Source organism: Mauremys reevesii, linkage group 3, assembly GCF_016161935.1.
Source record: "Mauremys reevesii isolate NIE-2019 linkage group 3, ASM1616193v1, whole genome shotgun sequence".
In the NCBI taxonomy this organism is placed as follows: Eukaryota; Metazoa; Chordata; order Testudines; family Geoemydidae; genus Mauremys; species Mauremys reevesii.
In genome coordinates, this window is record NC_052625.1 from 163,331,866 (window position 1) to 163,355,041 (window position 23,176).

General features: G+C 40.8%; 1 protein-coding gene across 2 annotated transcripts in view; it reads left to right on the forward strand.

Annotated features, from left to right (window-relative positions):
* HMGCLL1 (3-hydroxymethyl-3-methylglutaryl-CoA lyase like 1) overlaps window positions 1-23,176 on the forward strand; it is a 131,033-nt gene that overhangs the window by 31,111 nt on the left and 76,746 nt on the right. For both annotated transcript variants that reach the window (XM_039532441.1, XM_039532442.1), the window contains exons 4-5: window positions 20,483-20,560; window positions 21,562-21,669. In XM_039532441.1, coding sequence (XP_039388375.1) covers window positions 20,483-20,560; window positions 21,562-21,669 — 186 coding nt within the window. The remainder of the gene's footprint in view (window positions 1-20,482; window positions 20,561-21,561; window positions 21,670-23,176) is intronic.

The window sequence follows — 23,176 nt, forward strand, 5'->3', positions numbered from 1 at the left end:
TGATTCATAAGTGATGGAGCCTTTGATGCATGGCAAACGAGGTAGGAAATCCCAAGGTGATTGAGGTCACTGACTCATTTTACCCTAGGTTTTACGGCTAAAAGGTTTTGCAGCCATTGGAGGAAATAGGGTGACACCACTTTTTTGGTGATGCAACTGGCTGGCTGTGCAGGCTCAAGGATTCATTCTATATCTAGGCCTTGTGGCTAAATTTCAGTTTTCATGTGAACAGGTAGAAAATGGATTTTAGATACAATCCAAAGGTAAAGCTGAAATGAGTGCTTGTCCCCCACCACTTTTTTTTTTTTTTTTTTGCTATTTCACAGCATAAATATTTTCTGTCAAGTTGGGGGTGCTTTGAAGTAGCCAACTGTAGAAGCTGAGAGTAATCTAGAGTCTTTGATGTGTGTCACAGGGCGCTCCTTCAGCTACCTGGTGTGCTGTGCTGCCTGACCTGTTTGGGTTTTCTCTTACTCACAATATCACATAGTCCATTTCTTTTCCCCATGTGTATCCTTAATCTTTAGATTCCTACCATCACAGAACATAGTACAGGCCTTCCACCCAGCTTTCTCTCCTACACCCAGCTCTTCCCTTATTGAGTTAATTACCTCATTAGCCCAGTCATTGCCCCAAGTGTCTACAATCTCACCATAACAGATTAATTGCCTCGAATTAAGCCAGTAATCTTCTCTGTTATGCAATTCCCTAAATGACCAGGGTGCTACAGTAGCACTCTGTCACATATCTTCCCTCTTTATTTTGTTTGAGATCTTTTTTATTGTCCCCTGGGGGAGGGTGCCCTCTTCCCCGTCTGACCCTTACCCTCTTTGTGGGGATGGGTACGTGTCATAAGGTGCCTTCCACCCAGTTTTCTCTCCTACACCCAGCTCACTTTCTGAGCTCCTCCCTTACTTCCTGGTCCTGCTAATTGTATATCTTCCCTTATTGGGCTAATTACCTCATTGTCCCCAAGTGTCACCAATCTCACCATAACATGTTAATTGTCTCCAGTTAATCCTGTAATTGGCTCTGTTTGCAATTCCCTTAGTGATCAGGGTTCTACAGCTAGCATTCTGTCACAGTTTGTCTACTATGGAAGGAGTTAAGTTTAAGGAAACTGTAGGGGTCTTCAGAGAAGTAGTAATTTAGAACTTCAGGCCTTGTTGGGTCCTCCATCATTTAGTTCCCTTTCCTATTTAACAAAGGTCCACTATTTTCTTTAACATTCTTCTTCTCCCAGGTGTATGCTGAAAAAAAATACTAAGAGACAGACGATCTGTATTAAAGAGGGTGTGGGATTTTGTATATTTGCTAAGGAGGATTTGAAGAGTGTATTTGAAATAGTAGACAGTGCCCACGTACTCATCACAATGCTCATGAGGACATTGACATGTCTGCATTATAATGAAAGAAATTTTTCAAGCCACCTACTTAAGTATTAGAAGTGGTACTGTTTAGTTTACTGAAAGTAACTCTACTAATCTGGAGGAAATAATGAAACAGGAAAATACTGGTTTGGAGAATCATAGAGACAGTCCATCACATCTGAATTTATATGGAAAGGTTCTATCAGAACTTCTAATTGGATAAAAAAAATCAGTAAAATATCTATACTTTGATTAATTTATGGGCTTATATGGCCGTTCTTGTGAGATAATAGTCTCTATAGACCAGTAATTCTATGATAAAATCAGACTGTTTTATGTTCTGTTAAATAACAATAAAGCTTAATTAGCATGTTGGCTATACAGTAAAAGGAGAAATATTTATTACCATTGTATTAATGCTTCCCATTTGTATAGTGCCTTTTATTCAGGGGTCTCAAAGTGCTGTGAAGGCATTGCATTTAAAAAGTTCAGTAGTGGAACATTATATTTTCTATCTTACAATATGAGGGTGGCAAAGCAGATTGTGAATAGATAATCAACAGCGTATTAAATATGAGATTCTGAGGCAGCATCTGATATTTATTTTCCAGCAGTTTGGTACAGAGTACAGATCTGAACACCAGTTTCTCCCTCAAAAGTAATATCAACCTTGTGTCCTGAAAACTTGAGGAACTTTGCATGATAAACATTTAAATAAAAATGATTTCAACGGTGATTTTGAAAGGTTACTTTTTAATCATAAGGTCATATAGTTGGGAGTGATCAACTAGTGACTTTTAAAACTTGGACTGGGGTCAGACATAGTAATTGATATTTGATTAAGATTTCAGTCCTGTACACAGAGAAAATTCTGGTGCTGATACAAAAGATACCAAAGAAACTGCAGCTGATATGAAGAAAAATTGTACTTTATGAAAGTATTTTGTGGTAGCTTATACATCTCTTTAGATGATTCCCTTGCTTAGTAGAGATTTACTTTATATGGGGAGGAGGATGTGAATTACTGAAATCTACTTGAATTGTTATGCTGCATCTTAAGTTATTGTCCATATTAAATATTCACATGAAAGAGACTGGTTCTTAGTAGTTCTGGTGAGAAAGAAATTGATTAATTGCATATGAAAAATGGCTAAAAGGTATATCAACATGAAACTATACTGGGTAGAAATTTCTTCTTTGGATGTTTTTGGCCACAGATGTTAGCTTTTTGTATGGAAATAAAGGTGTTATTTTATGAGTTTCTTAGGGGGAAAAAGCTTAAAAACTTTTGAATACAAGAGATGTGGTCTGAAGTGCCAGAGGACATTCATGGAATGTTAGGTGGAACCCACAGGGAAATAATCAACAGCAGCATCTGGAAAGGAACTATAAGTGGCTTTAGGGTTTAATTTTAATGCAAGTATTCAAAATGTGATTAACTATAGGTGTTAGTACGTGAGAAATCAGGGTGAGGAAGGTAAGTGATGAAGGTATATTATGTGAAACATAAGGATTAGGAAAAAGATATAACTGAATTCATAGCTGATCTCAGCAGAATTTATAAAAACGTGAAAACATAGTGGGAATTGAGAACTGCATGTTGGCTTCATATAAAGAAAATCAGCTTGGGTGATGAATTTATTAGTATGAGAGAGAAAGATAGGATTGGGAATTTCCTTGGCCCTGCTTTGTCTCTTTTGTGCCTGAAAGGTACAAACAGCCAGCTGGCGATCCCCCATGCGTAGAGAAATCTCCAGACAATGTGAAGCTGTCTCGTGGCTCCTCTCCCATCTCCTGGCATAAGGGGAATTTCAGGGTATTTTGAGAGTAGCACAGGGCATGGTTGGAGTGCCATGTGCTCTACTGATCCCTGCTGGTGTAACTGGTGTTACCAACAGCAGAATTTAGAACAGTGTTAGCGTCAAGTGGACTCTTGGCTACCAGGAGTGCAGGGAATGGAAAGGTGGCATAATGCCATCTTTGGATCCCCCCCACCCTGAGGTGCACACCATGGTGTACCTGAGAACCCAGCCAAAGATCTTTAACTAGTAATAACTTGGCTTTGCTGCCCAAGTTTAAGGTTGCCTGTGCAACCTTAATTCAGTCCCCTTGTGCAAATGCATTATGGTATAATCTTTAATTATATGACCACATATGTTTTCTAGCCAGTTTCAATCTCCCCACACCTGTTTCCTGGTCCCAGTCTCCTGGTGCAACCATCCCTAGATTTCTCTGGCCCTCCTGGCTACCAGTCCCAATCGCCCTTCAAAGCCAGTCCCAGTCTTCCATGAACATCACAGTCTCAGTTTCCCTCCCCAGACTCTAGTCCCAGCCTCTCCCTGCTACCTCCACCCCTCTCTGGGCTCCTTTCCCCCCGGATTCACCCAGGTTTAGCTGATTAAAAATGTTACAGGTCATTTTTTAAATGTTGTGCAATTTTCTTTAACAATACAATAATTTACCCAGTGCAATAGTAATCTCAAATACAGTTATGAATCTATTTACCAACCAATATAATGTAAAATGGATAATTGTTAGTAGAGCTGATCAAAATATTGGATATACTTTTCACAAAAAAATTGTTGGTGTTGTCCTTTTATTCAAAGATTTCAAATTTTGACTGCAGAAAATCATTAAAATTGCAAACTTAGAAAATTTTCAACTAACCCTAATTATTAACAAGTAAAAAGGCAGCAAAACATTTTCACTGAATATGCTTACACATAGAACCATAGAATCATAGAAAAGAAGGGCTGGAAGGCACTTTCCAAAGTCCTAAATTCCGGCTTCCTGCACTGTGGACCTAGACCATCCCTGTCAGGTGTTGGTCCAACCTGTTTTTTAAAACCTCCAGTGATGGGAATTCCACATCCTTCCTTGGAAGCCTGTTCCAGAGCTGAACTACTCTTTGTTAGAAATTTGTTTCTAATATGTAACCTAAATCTCCCTTGATGCAGATTGAGCTCATTTCTCCTTGTCTTACCTGGAGTGGGCATGGAAAATAGTTGATTACAGTCTTCTTTAAAACAGTCTTAATGCACTTGAAGACTGTTATCGGGTCCCCTCTCAGTCTTCTTTTCTCAAGACTAAACATGCGCTGTTTTTTTAACCTTTCCTCATATTGTTTTTATTGCTCTCCCCTGGACTCTCCAATTTCTCCACATCTTTCCTAAAGTGTAGTGTCCAGAACTGGCCACAGTACTCCAGCTGAGGCCTCACCAGTGCCGAGTAGATCAGGACAATTACCTCCCATGTGTTACATACAACTCTCCTGTTAATACACCTCAGAATGATATTCACCTTTTTCACAGCCACATCACATAGTTGACTCATTATTGGTGGCTCGCAGAGTCACCATTTAAAAATGTCATCATTCTCCTGTTTTGAGAACATTACGGTGTTCAAGATACCGCTGTTTCCCCCTTACATTTCAGACTAGGAAATAACTGTGGTAACAGTTGGCAAATGTGAATTTTTTTTAATGGTGACCTGTACAGCTTACAAGCTATGCTGGCAGACAAGGTGCCAAACATGCTTAAGTAAATGGACATTAGACTTTTGCTATCTTTGGACATTAACGTGAGTGAAGTACTAAAGTAAGGTGTTCATGCTGAATTCATTAGATGTATCAACAACTTTCAGTACCATTGATCATGAGATATAATTGACTCATCTCTGGGATCTGATGGGGTGGATGGAGTGGCTCTTCAGTGTGTTCATTTTTCCCTTTGAGATATCAAGAGGTGGTGCTTGACAATTGGTCATCCTCTTTGAGGGCTCTCACATGTGAGAGCTTGTGAAATCGATATCCTTTCCGATGTGTATGGAAGGGCACTATTCCTTCTATCTTCTAGATCTTTGTTGTCTTTCTTGCCTGTAAAGCACCATGCACACCAATAGCATTATGTACTGTAAATAATAGTAGGGGAAATTGTGGGCGATTTTGGCTAATTGTCATCAGTATGCTGTTGATTCTCAGTTTTATGTATCCTTTTAATCAAACACAGATGGCAGAATCTAATAACTTTTCCAGTCTCTGACCAAGATAGGGATGTGGATGAAAGTGGCTGCAGCTCAACTTGGTTAAGGAAGAAACGCTGCTTATTAGTGAGGGGAAACATTTAGGGGAATAGGAAGAGGTAATGCACCAACTACTGAAAATATATATTTCAATTTTAATACAGTGTGTTAGTCCCTTTATATCATCTATGAGTCCTTTCTAATGCAGACCTTGTTAGGGTTGTCTATGTCTTTGTCACCCCCAGGTTAAACTGCAGTAATACATTTACTCAATCATTCTCTTGAAAACAATCCAAGTGCATCCATGACTATAGAACACAGTTGCCTGCTTCCTATGTAGCATGGGCCACTAAAAGCAACTAACTTGTGTCCTCAGACCTCTGCACTGGCTCCCTGTTTGTCACAAGGTGGAATTTAAAGTATTGGTGATAATTTTGAAAGCCCTTAAGAGCTGCTCTTCATTCTCTGCCTTGTCATTACTATTGGGGGGCTTGCTGTCAGTTCCACGGGCAGCGGGTATCATAGGCTGGGGGAGGCTGTACCTCCCCAAACATCCAGGCATGCCCCCACCCATGCTCCGCCCTCAGGCCCCTCCTGCCATTCTCCATGTTCTGCCCTGGCCCAGGCTGGATGGGGCTGAGGCTGGGGCTGGAGCTGGCCAGCCATCTGTGGGGAATGGGGCCGCTGGTGCTCGGGCCGTGCTGCTTGCCTGGTGCTGTGGCCATGCCGCCTGGCTGCCCGGCACACTGGGGGTACGTCTACACTACGGGACTATTCCGAATTTGCATAAACCGGTTTTGTAAAACAGATTTCTGGGGTGCTGCGGCTGTGCCGCCCGGCCCTGGGGCTGGGGGCCACAGTAGGGATGCTCTGGGCTCCTTCGGGGGAGGAGGGGCAGAACAGGAGGGGGAGCGGGAGGGGAAGGGAAGGGGCCTTGGACAGAAGGGGAGGGGCCGAGGGCCAGCCTTCCCAAATAGCCAGTTCACCAGCTGCCCATGGTCAGTTCCTGTGGACTGACTTTGAAGACAGGTAGCAGGGAAGTCAGTGGAAGGCATGCACCTTTGGCTCTTTCTTCTCTTGGTGGTATACCAGAGCTTGCGTTTAGCAAATTTGAGGGCACAGTCATAAAATGAATTGATTTGAATAGCTGCTAGTGGATATATTTTGTGTACCCTGACAATGTGGTTGCTAATATTTCTAGTACATGCCGTAGTGGCTTTGATTAATACTACTTGCTATAGGAAGCTTTGTGTAATTTACATTGTTGAAATTTGTAAATAAGCATCTGCTTACCCCAGAGAAAGATGTTGTAAGGGCCTGAAGCTCTTTATACATTGATTCCAGTGTAACTCCATTAACTTCAGTTGAGTTCCTCTTGATGTACATCACTGTATGTGAGAGGAGAATCAGGCTCTAAAACATTAATGTAAATACATAAAATAACTACTCTACATTTATATCAAATCTATGAATATTTACTGTTTCTTAACTAAGTCCTTATACAAGCTGCTGACCACAATAAATTTGCCTGGAAATTTAGCTTTAAACTAGTTCATCTGAACAAAAAGTCTCCAGTAAATAAATTTCTACTGGTCTAGATCTCAGGTGTGACCATCAGTCAGAGTTTACTTGTATTACATTACTACTTGTGTGTGCTTTGGAATTGGGAGGTAAAGCATGAAATAACCTTTTTTCTCAATACGATCTGAAGCAAAGACTTCATCAGGAGTGTATCCTGGAATTAGTTTGTTGTTTTACTTTTTAACTTTTAAAATAGTAAAGGATGGGTGGAGGCAGATGTCCACTGGAAGCTAGTTCAAAGAGCAGCTGCAGCAAATGTTTAGTCTTATTCTGACTTATGATATGATGTTGGAACCTCTGAAAATGGCAATACTATCACAATACAGATACCTACCAAGGTAAGTATCTAGGTCGATATCTCTTCCTGGTCTGTCCCTATTTAAAGTTTTCAAGAAACAAACAAAAAAATAAATAATGCCAGCTTAAAGTAATCCTACCACTTTACATGCAAATACTTTAAACAGCATACACCAGGTGTAATATGGTCCTGTGAGCAGGTGTTGCTGCATTCTGCACCAGATGTATGCAGTGGAGAAGCCCAATTGAAAACTCTGTTTACAAAGGAGTGGTGATAGTTGTGGCTTTTGGTCAGAAAGGGACATGATGTTGTGAGGTCACCATGGTATAAACAAGAGTTTAGCCTGTATAAAGTGTGCAGCTAAAATAATTGTTTCTGAGTCACATCCAACATATGACTTCACATGGCAATAATATAGTAGAAAATAATGCCAGAATTCTTAACCTGGTTCATTTGTTCTGAACTTGCCCATTACTAAGGAAAAGGCAGGTGATGGATGAGGAAACAAGAATGAACATCTGTTTAATCTTTGGGGCTGTGGGACTGTGGGAAAAGCATTCTGTTTTGCAGAGTGTCAGAGAAGCACGTTCAACACTTCACTTATTTAAAAAAATGAATAAGGAGTTGGTAGACCTTATAATTATGCTAAGCCTAAGCATCATTAGAACTCATTTTTATCCTTTTAATTAAACATGGAGGAGGGATTCAAAGCATGGTTTATTCTTCACCTGATGTTGGCATTACAGGCAGCTCTGAAATGTAACATTTGTAGTCTGTGGTGTGGGGCTCATTATATACTGCAACCAGAGGTTGAGGCTTTAGATAGTTTATAGAAACAAGTAAAGGATTTTGAAAAGTAGGTGCTTCTGAGGCTTGTAAAAGTGAAATTAAACCTCTTGTTTTTCATCACAGTTTTTCTAGAGTGAGAAGTTAAGAAATAGTCTTCATCTAGTTAGGGTAGACTCCACAAATAGACTGAGGCATTACAAAGCTGAGTGTTGCAGGGCCTAACGCAGGGATCGGCAACCTTTGGCACGCGGCCCGCCGGGGTAAGCACCCTTGCAGGCTGGGCTGGTTTGTTTACCTGCCGCATCCGCAGGTTCGGCCGATCGTGGCTCCCACTGGCCACTCTTCACTGCCAATGGGAGCTGTGGGAAGTGATGCGGGCGAGGGATGTACTGGCCGCTGCTTCCTGCCACCCCCATTGGCCTGGAGCAGTGAACCGCGGTCCCAGTGGGAGCCGCGATCGGCCAAACCTGCAGACGCGGCAGGTAAACAAACCAGCCCAGCCCGCCAGGGTGCTTACCCTGGTGAGCTGCATGCCAAAGGTTGCTGATCCCTAGCCTAATGTTTAGGACCCTACACAATCCAAGAATAACACTGTGATCCAAAGTACTGACTTAGATGCCTAGGCTCCCTATACAAAGCATGGGAAGAGATAGATGCCTAAGAATGCATTGCACAAAAAGCCAGCACACCACGGTGGAGTTGCCTAAGCTTGCCAGTGGGAGATGCTGACCAGAGGGGTGTATGTGAAGCCCTCCACGCTCTCAGATATAAGTGCCTAGGTCCAGGCTGCAGGAAGGCACCTAGTTCTACTCAGAAATCCACCTGGAGGTAGGTTGTTTAGGCACCTAGTGCATTTCTTGTGGGAAGGAGTTAGGTGCTTGCCTCTCTCCACACAAAATGGACAGAGTGGAGGTGCCCACCTTATAACATTTAGCCGAGTGATTGGTGCCCTCTTGTGGGATGTGGGAGACACAGGTTCAAATCCCTTTCTTTGCCATAGGGGAGAAAAGATTTGAACAAGCGTCATTCCTGCTTGCTTGCAAACGCGCTCTCTCATGCGCTCTCTTCTCCCACCTCCCATCACTGTTCCACTGTGAATAAATTCTTAAGTAGTCAGACAGCAAGCGAGAGATATTAAAAACTGGAATGAGTCTGTAGGCCATTGGTTGGGGTACCCACCTGGGAGGTGTGAGACCCTGGGTCCAGTCAAACCCACTCACTCTTTCATGATTTAATCCACAGTGGAACAGCTTCAGCAGGAGAGACTGAGGGAGACGCACATCCACTTACTACCATAGTTCGGTAGTAAGAGCTCTCTCCTCCAAGATGGGAGACCTCCATTCAAATTCTTTCTTCCCCTCTGGCAGAGGGGGAAGAAATGAACCTGGGTCTCCCACATCCCAGGCGAGTGCTCTAACCACTTAAAAGTTATTAGGTGAGGAACACCCTCTCTTCCTCCTCACAGGTTTTGAATGGGATCCAATGCAGTAGGCACCCTCTGAACATGCCTACAGGATTGGTCTCGACATGTCACTTAGGTAGCCAAATGCCTGACTTCCCCTGGGTTGTGGATTGCTTTGGGGCATAGGCTAGACACCTAGAGGGAGGCAGTAGTGCGCATGTCTAGAGGCAGAAATAGGTTCACCTAGGGAGCTTTTACTCTGAAAATCATAGACTCCAGGTGCGCTTAGGTTCTTGCAGGGCTTGGTGGGAGTTTTGTGCAATGCAGTGGAGCCAAAACTGGGACTTACATGCCTAAATGGGGGAGTTAAGTGTCTGAGTCTGGGGTTTAGGTGCCTAAGTACTTACGTGAATACTTTTAGTCACATTTAGAGGAAAATACAAAAACAGCAATAGAAAGTTTTCAGATTCTCTGAGGTTCTATAGCCAATGCTGAATTTTATGGATTATGAATACACAGACTTTATGAATACACAGAATTTTCAAATATATTGAAACAGAATATACTTTATAATCCTTATAGTGGTTTCAACTGTATACACTATATTATATGTTTTGATACACCATGGTTCCTAGGTACCCGATGCAATGGAAGAAAGTGGATATAAATTGACAGAGCATACCAGGACTTTTTCTAAACATTGCTCCACTGAATGAATGAAAGGTTTGAAACTGATGCATAGTGCTTCTGAGAATTTGTCAAGTTCACTTTACTGCTCTGCTCACTCAGAGTGCTGAGAAGTGCTGCGTTGTGGTTTGGTTAGAACCACAAAAATACTCACAATTAGCCCTGCTTCAAGTTAGAATGTAATCCAAAACCAGTAGTGTTTCACTAGAGATTGTGTTCTTGAGCTTTATGCATTGTTTGTCCCTTTTTTCTTTTTGCTCTAGCTGCCCATACATTTTTTTTCTAGTTGCTCATGAACTGTTCACGGCATATTTATAATTCTAGTCTGATTTACTGGGATAGGTTATTATGAGGCAAGTCACAGGTTGGAAGCCTCATAATGTTTTGTCTTCACCTCTGAGTGGCTAAGTGTATTCCATGTGATTCGGAGGTTCAGCCAAGCTCACAAGAAAAAAAAAATCAGCTAGTTTATCAGAAAAGCTACAGTAGAGATGATATCTTTCTGACCAAGTGTAAAGCAAAATACTGGGGGAGTTGACAAGACATTTTTATCTAGTTATTTATGTGACTCCTGCAAGTCATGCTTTTGTGGATCTATTACCTCCTGTAATTCCTTTGGGAATTGTTTTATTTTATATTTGGCCTGACAGAAATTTTCTTTTATATAAATGGAAGCTGCTAATTTGTTTAGCTAATATATGAGATCTCTTGTTGCGTATTACTGAGGCCTACAGGGTATTATGCTGAGAAAAAGGCCTGCACATATCTTTGTAATTCTCTGTGTTAGTGGGAAGTGAGTTAGTGGTGTATTTTGCTTCACATAATTCTCTTTTTTATGAGGAGAACTGTATTTGTATAACTTATATAATTCTATTTTGCTGTCCACTGTATTATTTCTGGACAGAGGCCTACACACTCCAAAAATGCCCTCACTCGTTGCTTGGAAACTGCCTTATTATTGAAGTTTAATCTCATTTCATGTCTTATGCATCATCTTTTTTTCCCACACCACAAAGTGGGTCAAAGTCATGAGAAGGTGCAGCAGCAGAGGGGTAGCATGCTCACAAGAACAACTGACAGCATCAGATGGACACTGCTGGATGCAGTGGGCCGGAGGTGGTTCCTTAGCTTCTTCAGCACTGGCCATTTCTCAACCTGGAATTTCTACTTAGAAACCTCTGAGAACTTCTTCCCTAAATATCCTTGTGATGGGATGTGCCCCTGGAGTGAAGCCTGGAAGCTGTTTGAACCGCTGTGCCCCCTAACTATTCAGCTGGGTTGGCCTCTCTAATGATGACTCACAGCCAGTCCCCTCTGAGTCCTGTTATCATCCAACACAACAACACAACAGCAGATGGCGCCACACACCCAACTGAGTCACCTGAGTGGTTTACCTAAGCCACTCATGGACTAACACTGAAGACACCAGCCAATTTCCCAGCTCCCCAGCCTTGCACTCCTATTGGAGTATAAACCCAGAATTATAACATCTTGCACTGCACAGGGATCAGTACAGTGCAAGCTCATTAAATTAGTTCTCTTCCCCCTCAATGTGGGGAAGATATGCAACAGCCTGTGTGAAGAGAGCTAAGATTCCTTTACACTTCACTCAAAAACACACTGGTTAAGATAAAACATTAAACAAGTTTATTAATTACAGAAAGATAGATTTTAAGTGATTATAAGTGATAGCAAACAGATCAAAGCAGATTACCTAGTAAATAAAAATGCAATCTTAGCCTTATAACAGAATTAAAATTTTTATTAAAGCTAATGTTAAAAAAAATATATAATACATATAAAAGAGTGTCTGTACATCTGGGTATAGTGCTTAGATTATCCACAAATACAAAGTTTGTTTTTAAAGTCATGATACACAGAGTACATAATCATGGTACATCACTCATGAAAAGTTGTATAGAGATTTGGTTGTGGAAAGCAAAATATAACAGTGAGTAGAGATTATCCCTCAGTAATTGAGAATTAGGTAGGTTGTCCATTTAGAAAATACAATCCATGAGAAAAGTATTTGTTACTTTCCTGACTGCGCTTCTCATCGGCACTCCAGCTCATCCCTCCTGGTATTGCCGATGTCCGGTGATGTGTTCTATGTAGATGTCCCTCAACCACCTGATGGCATCTGACACCATGAGATCACCTTCAGAACAAACTGAGTTTTCAGTGTAAGGAACATCTGCTGAATATTCAGGCTTCAGGCAGCAAAAATTGATAGGCTATGGGTGGCCAAGAATCCACCTTATCAGAGTTCTTTTCTGATTTGTATTGCTCTGAAAGGCGATCAGAAGTATGTTCGTTGCCCCAGAAAAAAGACAAGGAACAGGAATTACAATCAAGTGCATTGCACTAACCCTTAGGGCCTGTTGCTTAAATGCTGGCCTTTGACTTGTTGTCCTTCTCACATGTGGAGAGTTGATGGTGGCTGCAGTTGTGTGGTGGCTGGAGCTGAGCTGGGGGGCCGGATCTGAGTTGAGATGGGTGGCAGGTACTGGTTTGCTGGGTCTTCATCCCCCCCGTCCAGTCTTCTAGTTACTTACATCAGCTCCACCAAAAATGTAGGCTGAATGTATGGCTTGAAGTTTATAGTTTTGATTCAGATTATTAATGTTCTTAACTCTTTAGCATCATATTATCATTAAAAGCTGATTCTCATAAGCGCTCCAGTGCATTAAACCCCTGACTTGCAGTCACTTTGCCAGTCTCTACCATTTGGTATCTCAGCATGTCAGACATTTGCCCATTTGAAGGCTCTGTAATGGAATTCTATCCTCTGGGTTTTCAATTAGCAGATGCAATTGTAGCTTTTAAATCTAAATTGTCAATCTTCCTGAATATTTATCCATTATCAGTTGTGTTTTTAACTTGCTTGTGTTAACTTTGTTGAAACCCTACTATATATATATATATGAATATAACTAAATCAACAAACCAGAGTCTTTTAGGATGTTAACCCAGCATTGGTATTTTACATTTTGAGGTTACAATTGTGAATCTGTTGAATGAATTAACCATTTAATTATATCATGTTTGATCTGGTTTGTCTTTTGTTTTAAACTGTCTTGCTGCAGTCTAGTAATTGTTGTCATGTGTGAAGTTATAGTTGAGTGATGAATGGAAATGACTATGGAAGTCTTAGAACTTTTCAATACTGCTGGAAATCCCCTTAGCAAATATCCAGTCTGTGAAGAGTTGAATACACTTCATTTCCTCCAATAATGCCCTAAAATATCTAATTTAATACTTTTCCATGAGCTCACACAAGCTCCTGATAATAATGAATGCAAAACTTCTAACCATTTTCAATAGGACAATAGGAAATCAATATGAAATCTGGACAAAAGTAATAAATATTTGTGTCAACTTCATTAGCTCATTAGTCAACTATTTACCCTTCATCATCATAACCTTACATTTTTCTGGGCTGCTCAGTATCAAACAACTTCAGCAATATTTGTTTAGGTGGCCTTGTTGTGGTCTGTTTGTATTGGAGTCACATTTTGTGGCCTGTGAAGAAAGCAAGCTCCTTTAATTAAAAAAGGAATTGAGAGGGTACCATATAACTCTGCTTTTGACACTTGTTAGAAGGATATGTTGGGTTGCCCTGATATTTAGTGATGACATATAGTAAATTTAGAATGTAGCTAGATATAAATTGTCATATAAATAGATGCAGGAAATTTATAAATTTACAGTCCCCAGTGTCAAATTTATAATAATAATTGGAGATATATCTATCTCCTATAACTGGAAGGGACCTTGAAAGGTCACTGAGTCTAGCCCCCTGCCTTCACTAGCAGGACCAAGTACTGATTTTTGCCCCAGATCCCTAGGTGGCCTCCTCAAGGTTTGAGCTCACAACCCTGGGTTTAGCAGGCCAACGTGCAATCCCTATCCCTATCCCTTTGCCCCAATTTGGTCTTGAATAGCTACAGTGTTTGCTAGATAGTCTTTTAGGCAACTCAACTGGGATTTTCCAACAGGACCTTAATAGAGTTTGAACACTTGAATTAACTTTATTGAGAATCTTGAAGCTTCATTCTCTTGAGACTGCTTTGAAGTTTTAGAGAGAAGTGAGGGATGAGTAAATGACCTTGGAGGAACATAGAATTGGGGGACTTGTGCTGGGGACCATAATTGCACAACCTGCCACAACTAAATATCTAACAGCTGGATTCTGCCTGGCTCTCGGGACACAATGGGATTGGACGGAGTTAAGGAGCCTCAAACCCTTTTTGTGCAGCCCGCTTAAGAATCAGGCAAAATTGCAACAGGGAGCTGCAAGATGTTTCCTAGTGCTCTTTCTGGAGGGTAGTACCTTCACGTCACGCCCCAATGCAGCTCTGTGACTAAATGGCAAAACTGAACCCTGTGATTGCACAAGACAAATGCCTGGAAATATAAAACATATGAAACTGGAATTTATTGCTAATGTGTAGCTGGAATGTGTTCCTCCTTACCAATTTAGTTGGCTAAATAAAGCTCTAAAAGCCTAAATCAGCAACAGGTTTCTATGATTTTCTGTGCCACACAGGCAGCAGAAGGCCAGGGATACTGTCTGAGCAGAGGATGACATTAAGATAATCAGCAGAATGATATACTTGCTGCTGTACTCCATAGAAACCAATACTCATGCCAGGAAATTCTGTGGCAGCGCTGGAGCTGTTTATTTAATTTGAAGGTTTATTATTCTATTTGTTTACAATTATGGTTATTTTAAGAGGATTATAATGCTATGATTAAGGCTTAGTTTAAACCTCTATTCTCAGCCATTTTTAACTTGGAGAAAAATGCTTCTATGCTGAAGTTTGACATACAGTGTCCCAGGATGGGTAGTCAGTCCTTTTCTCTCTTTCTAAAATTTTGAGGAAAAAAAAATCTTTGGCTGCTTTCTGTTTTGAAGGAGGCAAACATTTTTTAGTGGTTTTATATGCATTTTGTTCTCTCTTGGCAAAGCCTTATACATGGGGATAGGGGAACAAATTTTCCAGGCTTTTAATCTTTTATGTCAACCATTTCCTTTTTGATATTCCAAACAATGTACTTTGAGTAGTTGTTACTATTTAATATAGCCAATACATAGTTCAATAAATAGTAGCTACTCAATATCTATAATAGCTACTTCTTATATTTTGTTGCATCTAATTCCATAGAAGTATTTCATATAAAATGATTAGGTCAATTATTGCTCTTGAAACAAAATAATTTACATATTTTATGATATGTATAACATAAATGATTGTATAGTTTTTTTAAAACTCTTCCTCTTTCTTTCACCTTGTCAGAATGTACAGTGTGATTTCATTTTTCTTTTCTATTTGTTTTGTGTTGATTTTTTTATTTTATGTGGATTGACTGCTGGGGAACTTTAAGTGTCTTCTTGGAATCTTATACTTTTTAATGTGCAGTATCAGAGCTGCGTTGAATAACTTCCACTTCATATGGTTCCCTGTGACTGGGAAAGTGAAGGTTGAATTGAACAGATTTGTTTCCCATACATTTACATGTAAAGTTGTGAAACAAAGTTGGACATATGTTCCCATGGAAGCCATGCACTTGCAGTAACTCCTAAGCCCCAGTGGGAGGAAGGGACGAAAAGGGTCAGATATGCTTAGGGTGACCAGACAGCAAGTGTGAAAAATCAGGACAGAGGGTGGGAGGGTAATAGGTGCCTATATAAGACAAAGCCCCAAATATCAGGACTGTCCCTATAAAATTGAGATATTTGGTCACCCTAGATATGCTCTTAGGTTCTGATCTTTGCATGTATTCACTGTCCCCAAACAGAAGTAGATCTCCTCTTTTCCTCCTTCACTGAACTTAACTATCCAGTGTCCTATCTACCCAATGAGTATTCATAGACCCAAAGGTCCTTCGTAATATTCAAAATAGTTCTGGTATGCCATTTAGTTTGAAAGGCTACAGCTCTTCTACTGTGTGGCAACCCTTTCTTTTCACAGCTGTTAAATACATGCTGGCTAGACAGCTGCTTCTTTGTCCCCCTCTTGTCTGCTTGGATCCACTTATTCTACTGAATCCCCCATGCACCACTGCTTGGTTGCTACCTTAAAATGGCCACCACAGAACTGTTGTCCTCTCCACCCTCCCATCATCCTCTGAAATGGTTGACCCAGTGCCCAGTACAGAGTAGTGTGGGGCTATTTAAACTGGTTTGAGGGTTTGGCCCATTGATTTCCATGGAAGTCTTGCCACAATAAGAACTGAATAAGGATTTACAGGATTTGGCCCATAGAATGAAAAAAAATATGGCAACCAAAGTTTTATGAAAAATTTTCATGCACTAAATATAAGGTTCAGTTAACTTAATTCATTTTAGTTCTTATTTTCAGCTATAGTCATAGCTGAAAATAAGTTTTATTCATAGCTCAGCTGTGGCATTTGTCATGTAACAATTACCTGATAATCATGAAAATACCCAGATGTCTGCCCTTTCTGCTGAAGTCTTGCCATATTTGTGAAAAGAACTTTTTTAAAAAAAGAAAAACAATATGCAGCAGATGTGAAAGTTTTACCTTCAAATTTAAATAGGTTTATATTCTCAGTGAGTGTGGGCTCAGCATGGGCCAACAAAGCTTTAGCTCACCAGATGTTGAATGTGATCTCATAGATGCTATACAGCTTTATTCTATTTCTTTTCTTACAGTGCTCAGATAAATGTACACTAAATGCATTGATTTTTTTATTGTACTTTTGGCATGATTGTGCATATTACTACAGTGAATTTAATATAATCTGTGGGCCACATATGCACACAGTATCCACTGAAGTCAGTGGGAGACAATATGATGATGCTGTAAAGGTATATTACTGTGTCTCTTTCCAATACTTCACTGGAAAATAGAAGTTCTCGGCCACTAGGTTGAAACTGCAGTGACAATGCAAATAAGACTGGGTTGAAAGATGGGTTTTACGTCTAGTAGTGAATGTTGTGAAGTTAGGTTTTTTTTTATTCTTTGCAAGAGTGACTTCTCAAGTCTAGATCTGCTTTCTGTGAAAGTTGTCTCTCCTGTATTCATGAACCTTCCTCTGTTGGTCCACAGTTTCATTGTTCTAGTTTAGTGGAACTTAGAAACACATTAAATCAGTGTTGTGCGTCCATGGTCGATTTCTGGAGCGCACTGTGGGTAGCTATCCCGTAGCTATCCCATAGTTCGCATTTCGGGTTGAGATCCCAGTGCCTGATGGGGCAAAAATCATTGAGATCCTGATGGTAATGGGGCAGATTCTATCCATTGACGCCGATTTTTTGGGGGAAAAACAGCACTGACTGGGTGGACCGCATTGTGTTGCAGGTGCACTTTCATGGAACTTTGTGACTTGCTTGCCCCTGCCCTGAAACGCCATGATACAGACAGCTACGGTCAGTCGGGAATCAATTTGGAGTTGGAAAATCTACTGGGGGGGGGCTGCTGTGAGTAGCCAAGCCAAATCACTAAGCTGCTGCTACGAAGGTTGTGACTCTGGGAAACGTGCAGGCCATAGTGGATGGCTTCATCCGCTGGATGGGGGGAGGGAGGATGACGCTGGCTGCTTCATTCAGAAGCACTACTTTTTAAACGGGCTGCAGCAGGGACTTACTTCCCAGACCAGAAAATAACAGTTGCAGACCTCAGCCAAACCAATGTCCCTATGTTATTGCTGCTGCTGCTATTCTCTCCACAATCTGTGAGAAGCTTTGAAACGAGCTTCATCAATGGCCAGGGTACAGTGTGACTGCTGTGTTTGTTGATGAACACCCAACCCCTTGATTGACTTTACTATGCAAAATAAATTCACTCATTTAAAAAGCATGAATTCTTTATTGATTCATTATAAAGATCAGCAGCAGCCCCCCCAGTTGCATCCCGCCCGCTGATCTTCCTGCTGCGCCGCTGCTTTTTTTCCTGCCGTCTCCCCTGCGCCACCTCTCATCTCGGTTGTCCCTCCTGTCCTCACGTTCACTGGAACAATGGTTATACTCTTTCACAGTGAAAAGCACTATTCACCTTACATAGCACATGTGATTTCCCTACAGATCTCAGACACAGGTCCAGGCATCAGGATTCAGCTTGGCATGGCCATGGGTAAGCCACTGTCTCAGTGATTTACCCCCCCCCCCCATGGCTAATACCACGCACGCTGCTCCCTGCTCAACAACCTTCTCCCCCCCACCCACTGGCTGCTGCATTCCCACGAACCCAGTAAAAAAAATGCACCCCCTTACTTAAATTCCTGATTTATAACAGAACAAGATAAGAGCGGATGATTCTTGAATGCCAGCAGTCACGGACCCACCCTATGCTTTGCTTGCGCTTTGCCACGATGATACCTGATTTGCTGCATGCATGCATGGTAAAGTAAGTCCTACCATGGTGTGGGGGGAACCTGATGCCTGCAGAAACCTTTCTGCAAGGCTCTGAGTACCTACAGGAGCGCTTCAATTAAAAGGCTGCTTAAAAAAAAAAACTTTTTTTTTTTGCAAAGTACACTCACCAGCTCTCCTTCCATGGCGTCATTCTCTGGAATAGTTGCTTGAGAGGCTGGAGGCAGAGTAATTCCGTCAGGGTGATAAAAGCTCCTGGCTGATCTTCCCGTCTGCATAATCCTCTCAGACATGGCAGAGATACAACCCCAGCTCGGAATCACCTTCCGTGCTTCTTTTGTTTTTCTGGTAGGCTGTCTGAGCTCCTTAACTTTCACTCTCTGTTAGCACTGAATCCTCTCCCCATATAGCGATCAGGCTGCTTCTTTTTCGATTCTCAGGAGACTGCATTTGTTAACTGTGCTGATGAGCTGTGCGTGGTCACTGTGATGATGAGCTCTCCGCTGGGGGAAGCAGGAAATGATTTCAAAAAGTTCGGGCTTTTTCTTGTCTACCTGGCCAGTGCATCCGAGTTGAGAATGCTGTCCAGAGCGGTCAGTGAGTGGTCATGGGAGGTCATGGAGGGAGTGGCATTCTCTCAAGTAGCAAGAATTAATCTCATAGAGGGCTTTAATTGTGGAAATGAACACTTTGAATTGGACTGCATTCAATGAAGTGCAGAGAGCACAGTGTCTTTCAGATCTCTTGACAGTACCATGTGCTTCCACACTATCCCTGCCCCAAATGGGTCTGTAGTATTATGCCCAAATTTAACCATTTGAATTGTTTTTAAAGACGTACAGCTTTTATTCCTAAATTGCTGTAAAACCATTTCAAAATGTCCTGTGAATATTTAATTACATAGGGCCTTAATTACAATAGCTCCTCACCTTTCCAGTTGATTCAATATCAGACCAGCCAAATAACAAACAAGGGAAATTTCATTTCCCTCCATCTGCTTTTGTGCCCCACATTCTCTTTACTCCCCATTCTACTCCTTATACTTTCCTTAGTCTTTTGACCTTATTGCTGCCTTTCTGTCCTCTTCCCACCTTAGGGCTAGTCTACACTTACCAGCCGGGTCGACGCGGTGAATTCGACTTTTCGGAGTTCGAACTATTGCGTCTAATCTGGACGCGATAGTTCGAACTCCGGAAGCGCCGCGGTCGACTCCGGTACTCCACCACTGCAAAAGGCGGTGGCGGAGTCGACCTTGGAGCCGCGGACTTTGATTCCGCGGCGTCTGGACGGGTGAGTAGTTCGAACTAGGGTACTTCGAATTCAGCTACGCTATTCACGTAGCTGAATTTGCGTACCCTAGTTCGACCCCGCTTCTTAGTGTGGACCAGCCCTTAGCTTCCCACCTTTTTAATCTGCTCTTACACCTGTAAACTTTTTCTTCTTGTCTGGCAAGTACCTTTCCTATTCTCTTTTAAATCCTATTGAAAGTCTACCTCCTCCAGCATGTCCTCCTTCTATGTCATCATTAATAATCTCTTCACCCCACCTCCCCTTGATTTGTGTGTCTCAGTCTTGTCCGATGCATGGCTCAATCTTGCAAACATTTACACACATTATTCAGTTGGGCTCACATACATAAATGTTTGCAGGATTGGGCCCTTAGTTTGTAAGCTTTTTGACATAGGAAATATGTCTTGTGCCATAAAGTACAATGTTCATTTAAATAAATACATTCTGTTTAATAATAATAATAATTAATAATAATTTATGACCCTGATAGAGAAATGGAAAATGTGTGCAAATAAACTCTGCTCCTTCACATCTTCCCCCATCCAGGGTGTGCAACACGTGGCCCCACAGAATTTTTTTAAAGGCATCCTGCAGGCATGTTTCCTTTGCTGTTGATAAAATGACTTCATACCCGGGTTTACAAGAAGCAATGATAAAGCTGATAATACGTTAAACATGTATTTTTATTTAATACACTTGTGTTTCAGGAATTTCAAATATCTGGACTTCCTGACTATGTTAAAATTGTAGAAGTTGGGCCAAGAGACGGATTACAAAATGAAAAGGTAATTTATGTCACCATCCATTTTTGCATAGTTTCATGTGGATACTTATCATTATGTACAATTTACATGTCATAATTTTTAATCCTTTTTCACCTAATTAATTGGTTATTAAATTGGATATTTAAAATAAATACCAAGCCATGACTGTTTTGTTGTGTTGAGATATGCTTGCTTTATTATTGCACCATTCTCCATCTCTACTCCTCCCATTTGTTTTGTCCATCAGCTTTATGATGTCATAACCTAGATTGAAAACGCTTTGGTGCAGGAAATGCCTAGCACTCTGTGTCACTGATCCCTGATCAGCATCTGAAATGCTACATTAATAAATTAAGGCTCTATCATCCTTCCTGAGGAGTAGCCTATGGGAGAAGAAAAATAAATTGCCATAAACTGTGCAAGATTTCTGTTTCTACCCTATCTTCCACCTGATGGCTGGGATGGGAACTGGATGATGGCCTAATGTAGTGAGAATAAAGCTGGGCCATGTAAAATTGGACCCAAATGCCATGGTTCTCAACCATATCCCAGAATAAAACATCCTTTTCCATAGGCAGCATGGCAGATTTATGTACCTCACCATGGCTGGAGCGTTAATATGACAATGGGAAAATTAATTACTATAGGGGTTTATTTGGCTTTCTTCCTCCCAGTGGACCAGGCTGTATACAGTGATTGCTTCCTGGGTCCCCACTCATCTGTGGGACGCTTTATCCCCACCTCTGCATCTCTTGTGAAGCCACCTGTGTACAGCGTTCTCATGGAATGGCTTCTTCAGACTCCAGGGAAGGGGTGGAGAATGGAGTGGGCGCATGCACACTGCTTCTTGGGCCATTGTGTGTTTGCTACCCACTGCCTGCACATAAGTGGAAGAGTATGAGGTCATGGTTAATTACTTTAAACAAAGTGTGGATGCTTATTTTGTACTGTGGGTATTTTATTTGCAAAAGCTACTTATTATATGACAGATATTTTACAGTGAAATGCTTCCATATCCATAGGTTACAGTTCCCACAGATATCAAAATTGAGTTAATCAACCGACTTTCCAAAGCAGGCTTGTCTGTAATAGAAGCAACCAGTTTTGTTTCATCAAAGTGGGTACCTCAGGTAGGTAAAATGCACACAATTGAGAACTGTTTCAGTTTACATGCCATACTATTCAGAAATGAAATTAATTATCAGAAGAGTCAAAGCAGTTGAGTTTTCTCACACCCTAGCTAATAATTACATGTAAGAGAATACAAATGAGCTCATCTACTGTGTTTTTTAAAATTAGCTGCTTCAGTGAGATCCTTTCTATAGTTCTAAAGCCTTAAATTCCTCCTGGTCCATAGGGAAATTCGAGCTAATTTTTTAAAGGTATTTAGGCGGCTAAAGATGCAACTATCTTTTAAAATCTGGCCCTTCCTGTCTGGCATGCAATGAATCATGCTGAGACCTTTTAAAGTAGACACTTATTTTTCTCAGATGGATGGAACTGCAAAGCTCCAGAACTAAAGATCTATTGGTATCACTATAGATGTTTGGCCATCTGGAGGTTATTCAACAGCAGTTATAATGTGTATGTTATATGCTACTTTTGCTATGTATCAGCAGCAACAAAAAAAAACTCCAGTTGACTTTAATGGAGACAGAATTTTGCCCAAGGTTTGATATTGTAGATTAAGTCCTGATCTTGAGGGGTACTGAGTACCTTCCAAAAGATGCTAAGCATCCTCAGCTCCCACTACAGTTGATTGCTGTTGCAGTTAAAGCTGAAGAAAATCAATTATGATTTATATTTTTTAAACTTATTTACAGAAACTTAATTACACACTTGCCTGCTAAGAAATACAGGCACATTTGAATTTATAGTTTCTGGGTGCAATTAATCTGATTGCATACACATGTCAAGTAATTGCATGTACAAATGATTATTTATGTGTCTAGCCATTTGTGAATGCACTCATCTATTTAACACATGCAGTCCCAGTCATTCCATATAGAAATACGGTTGTATTTTTGCATCTGTGATTGTTTGATTGTTCATGGTAATCAGGCTTTGTGCATTTAATTGTTTATGCTTATGTAAATTAAATACATAAGGTATACATAGGTATATCAAGCATTTTTTAAACTTTCTAAGTCTAAAATGTTTAATATTATTATTATTATTATTATTTTAATTAACCTTTATTTCATTCTACAAATTTAAACAGAACAGAAATAGCATTGCAATTAGTGCAACATTCATCATCCCATGCAAGCAGAATTTAGTGAAGGACAGTACACAGAGCATTTTAACCAGGAGTATTTTACATTGCACTAGAATGATAAATTCTTGAAAATCATCGAAGTGAGAGGGAGACGATTATAAGTTTTGATATATTGTTTTTGCTGCATATTGTCTGTTAAAATGTGTGAAAAATATTTCCATTTAGATTGTGCCTGGCCATTAAGTATCCCAGTAGGGGAGTTGGAGGAGTAAGGATTCTCCCCTGCCTTGTAAGGCCATGCCATGTAAGAGCTATCCACATCACAGCTGTGAGTGCGCCAGGAAGTGCAGGGGTTTCATGCCAGATATTCCTCTGGGAGAAACTTGGTATGACCATGGTTCTACCCCTGTGTGCTGGCC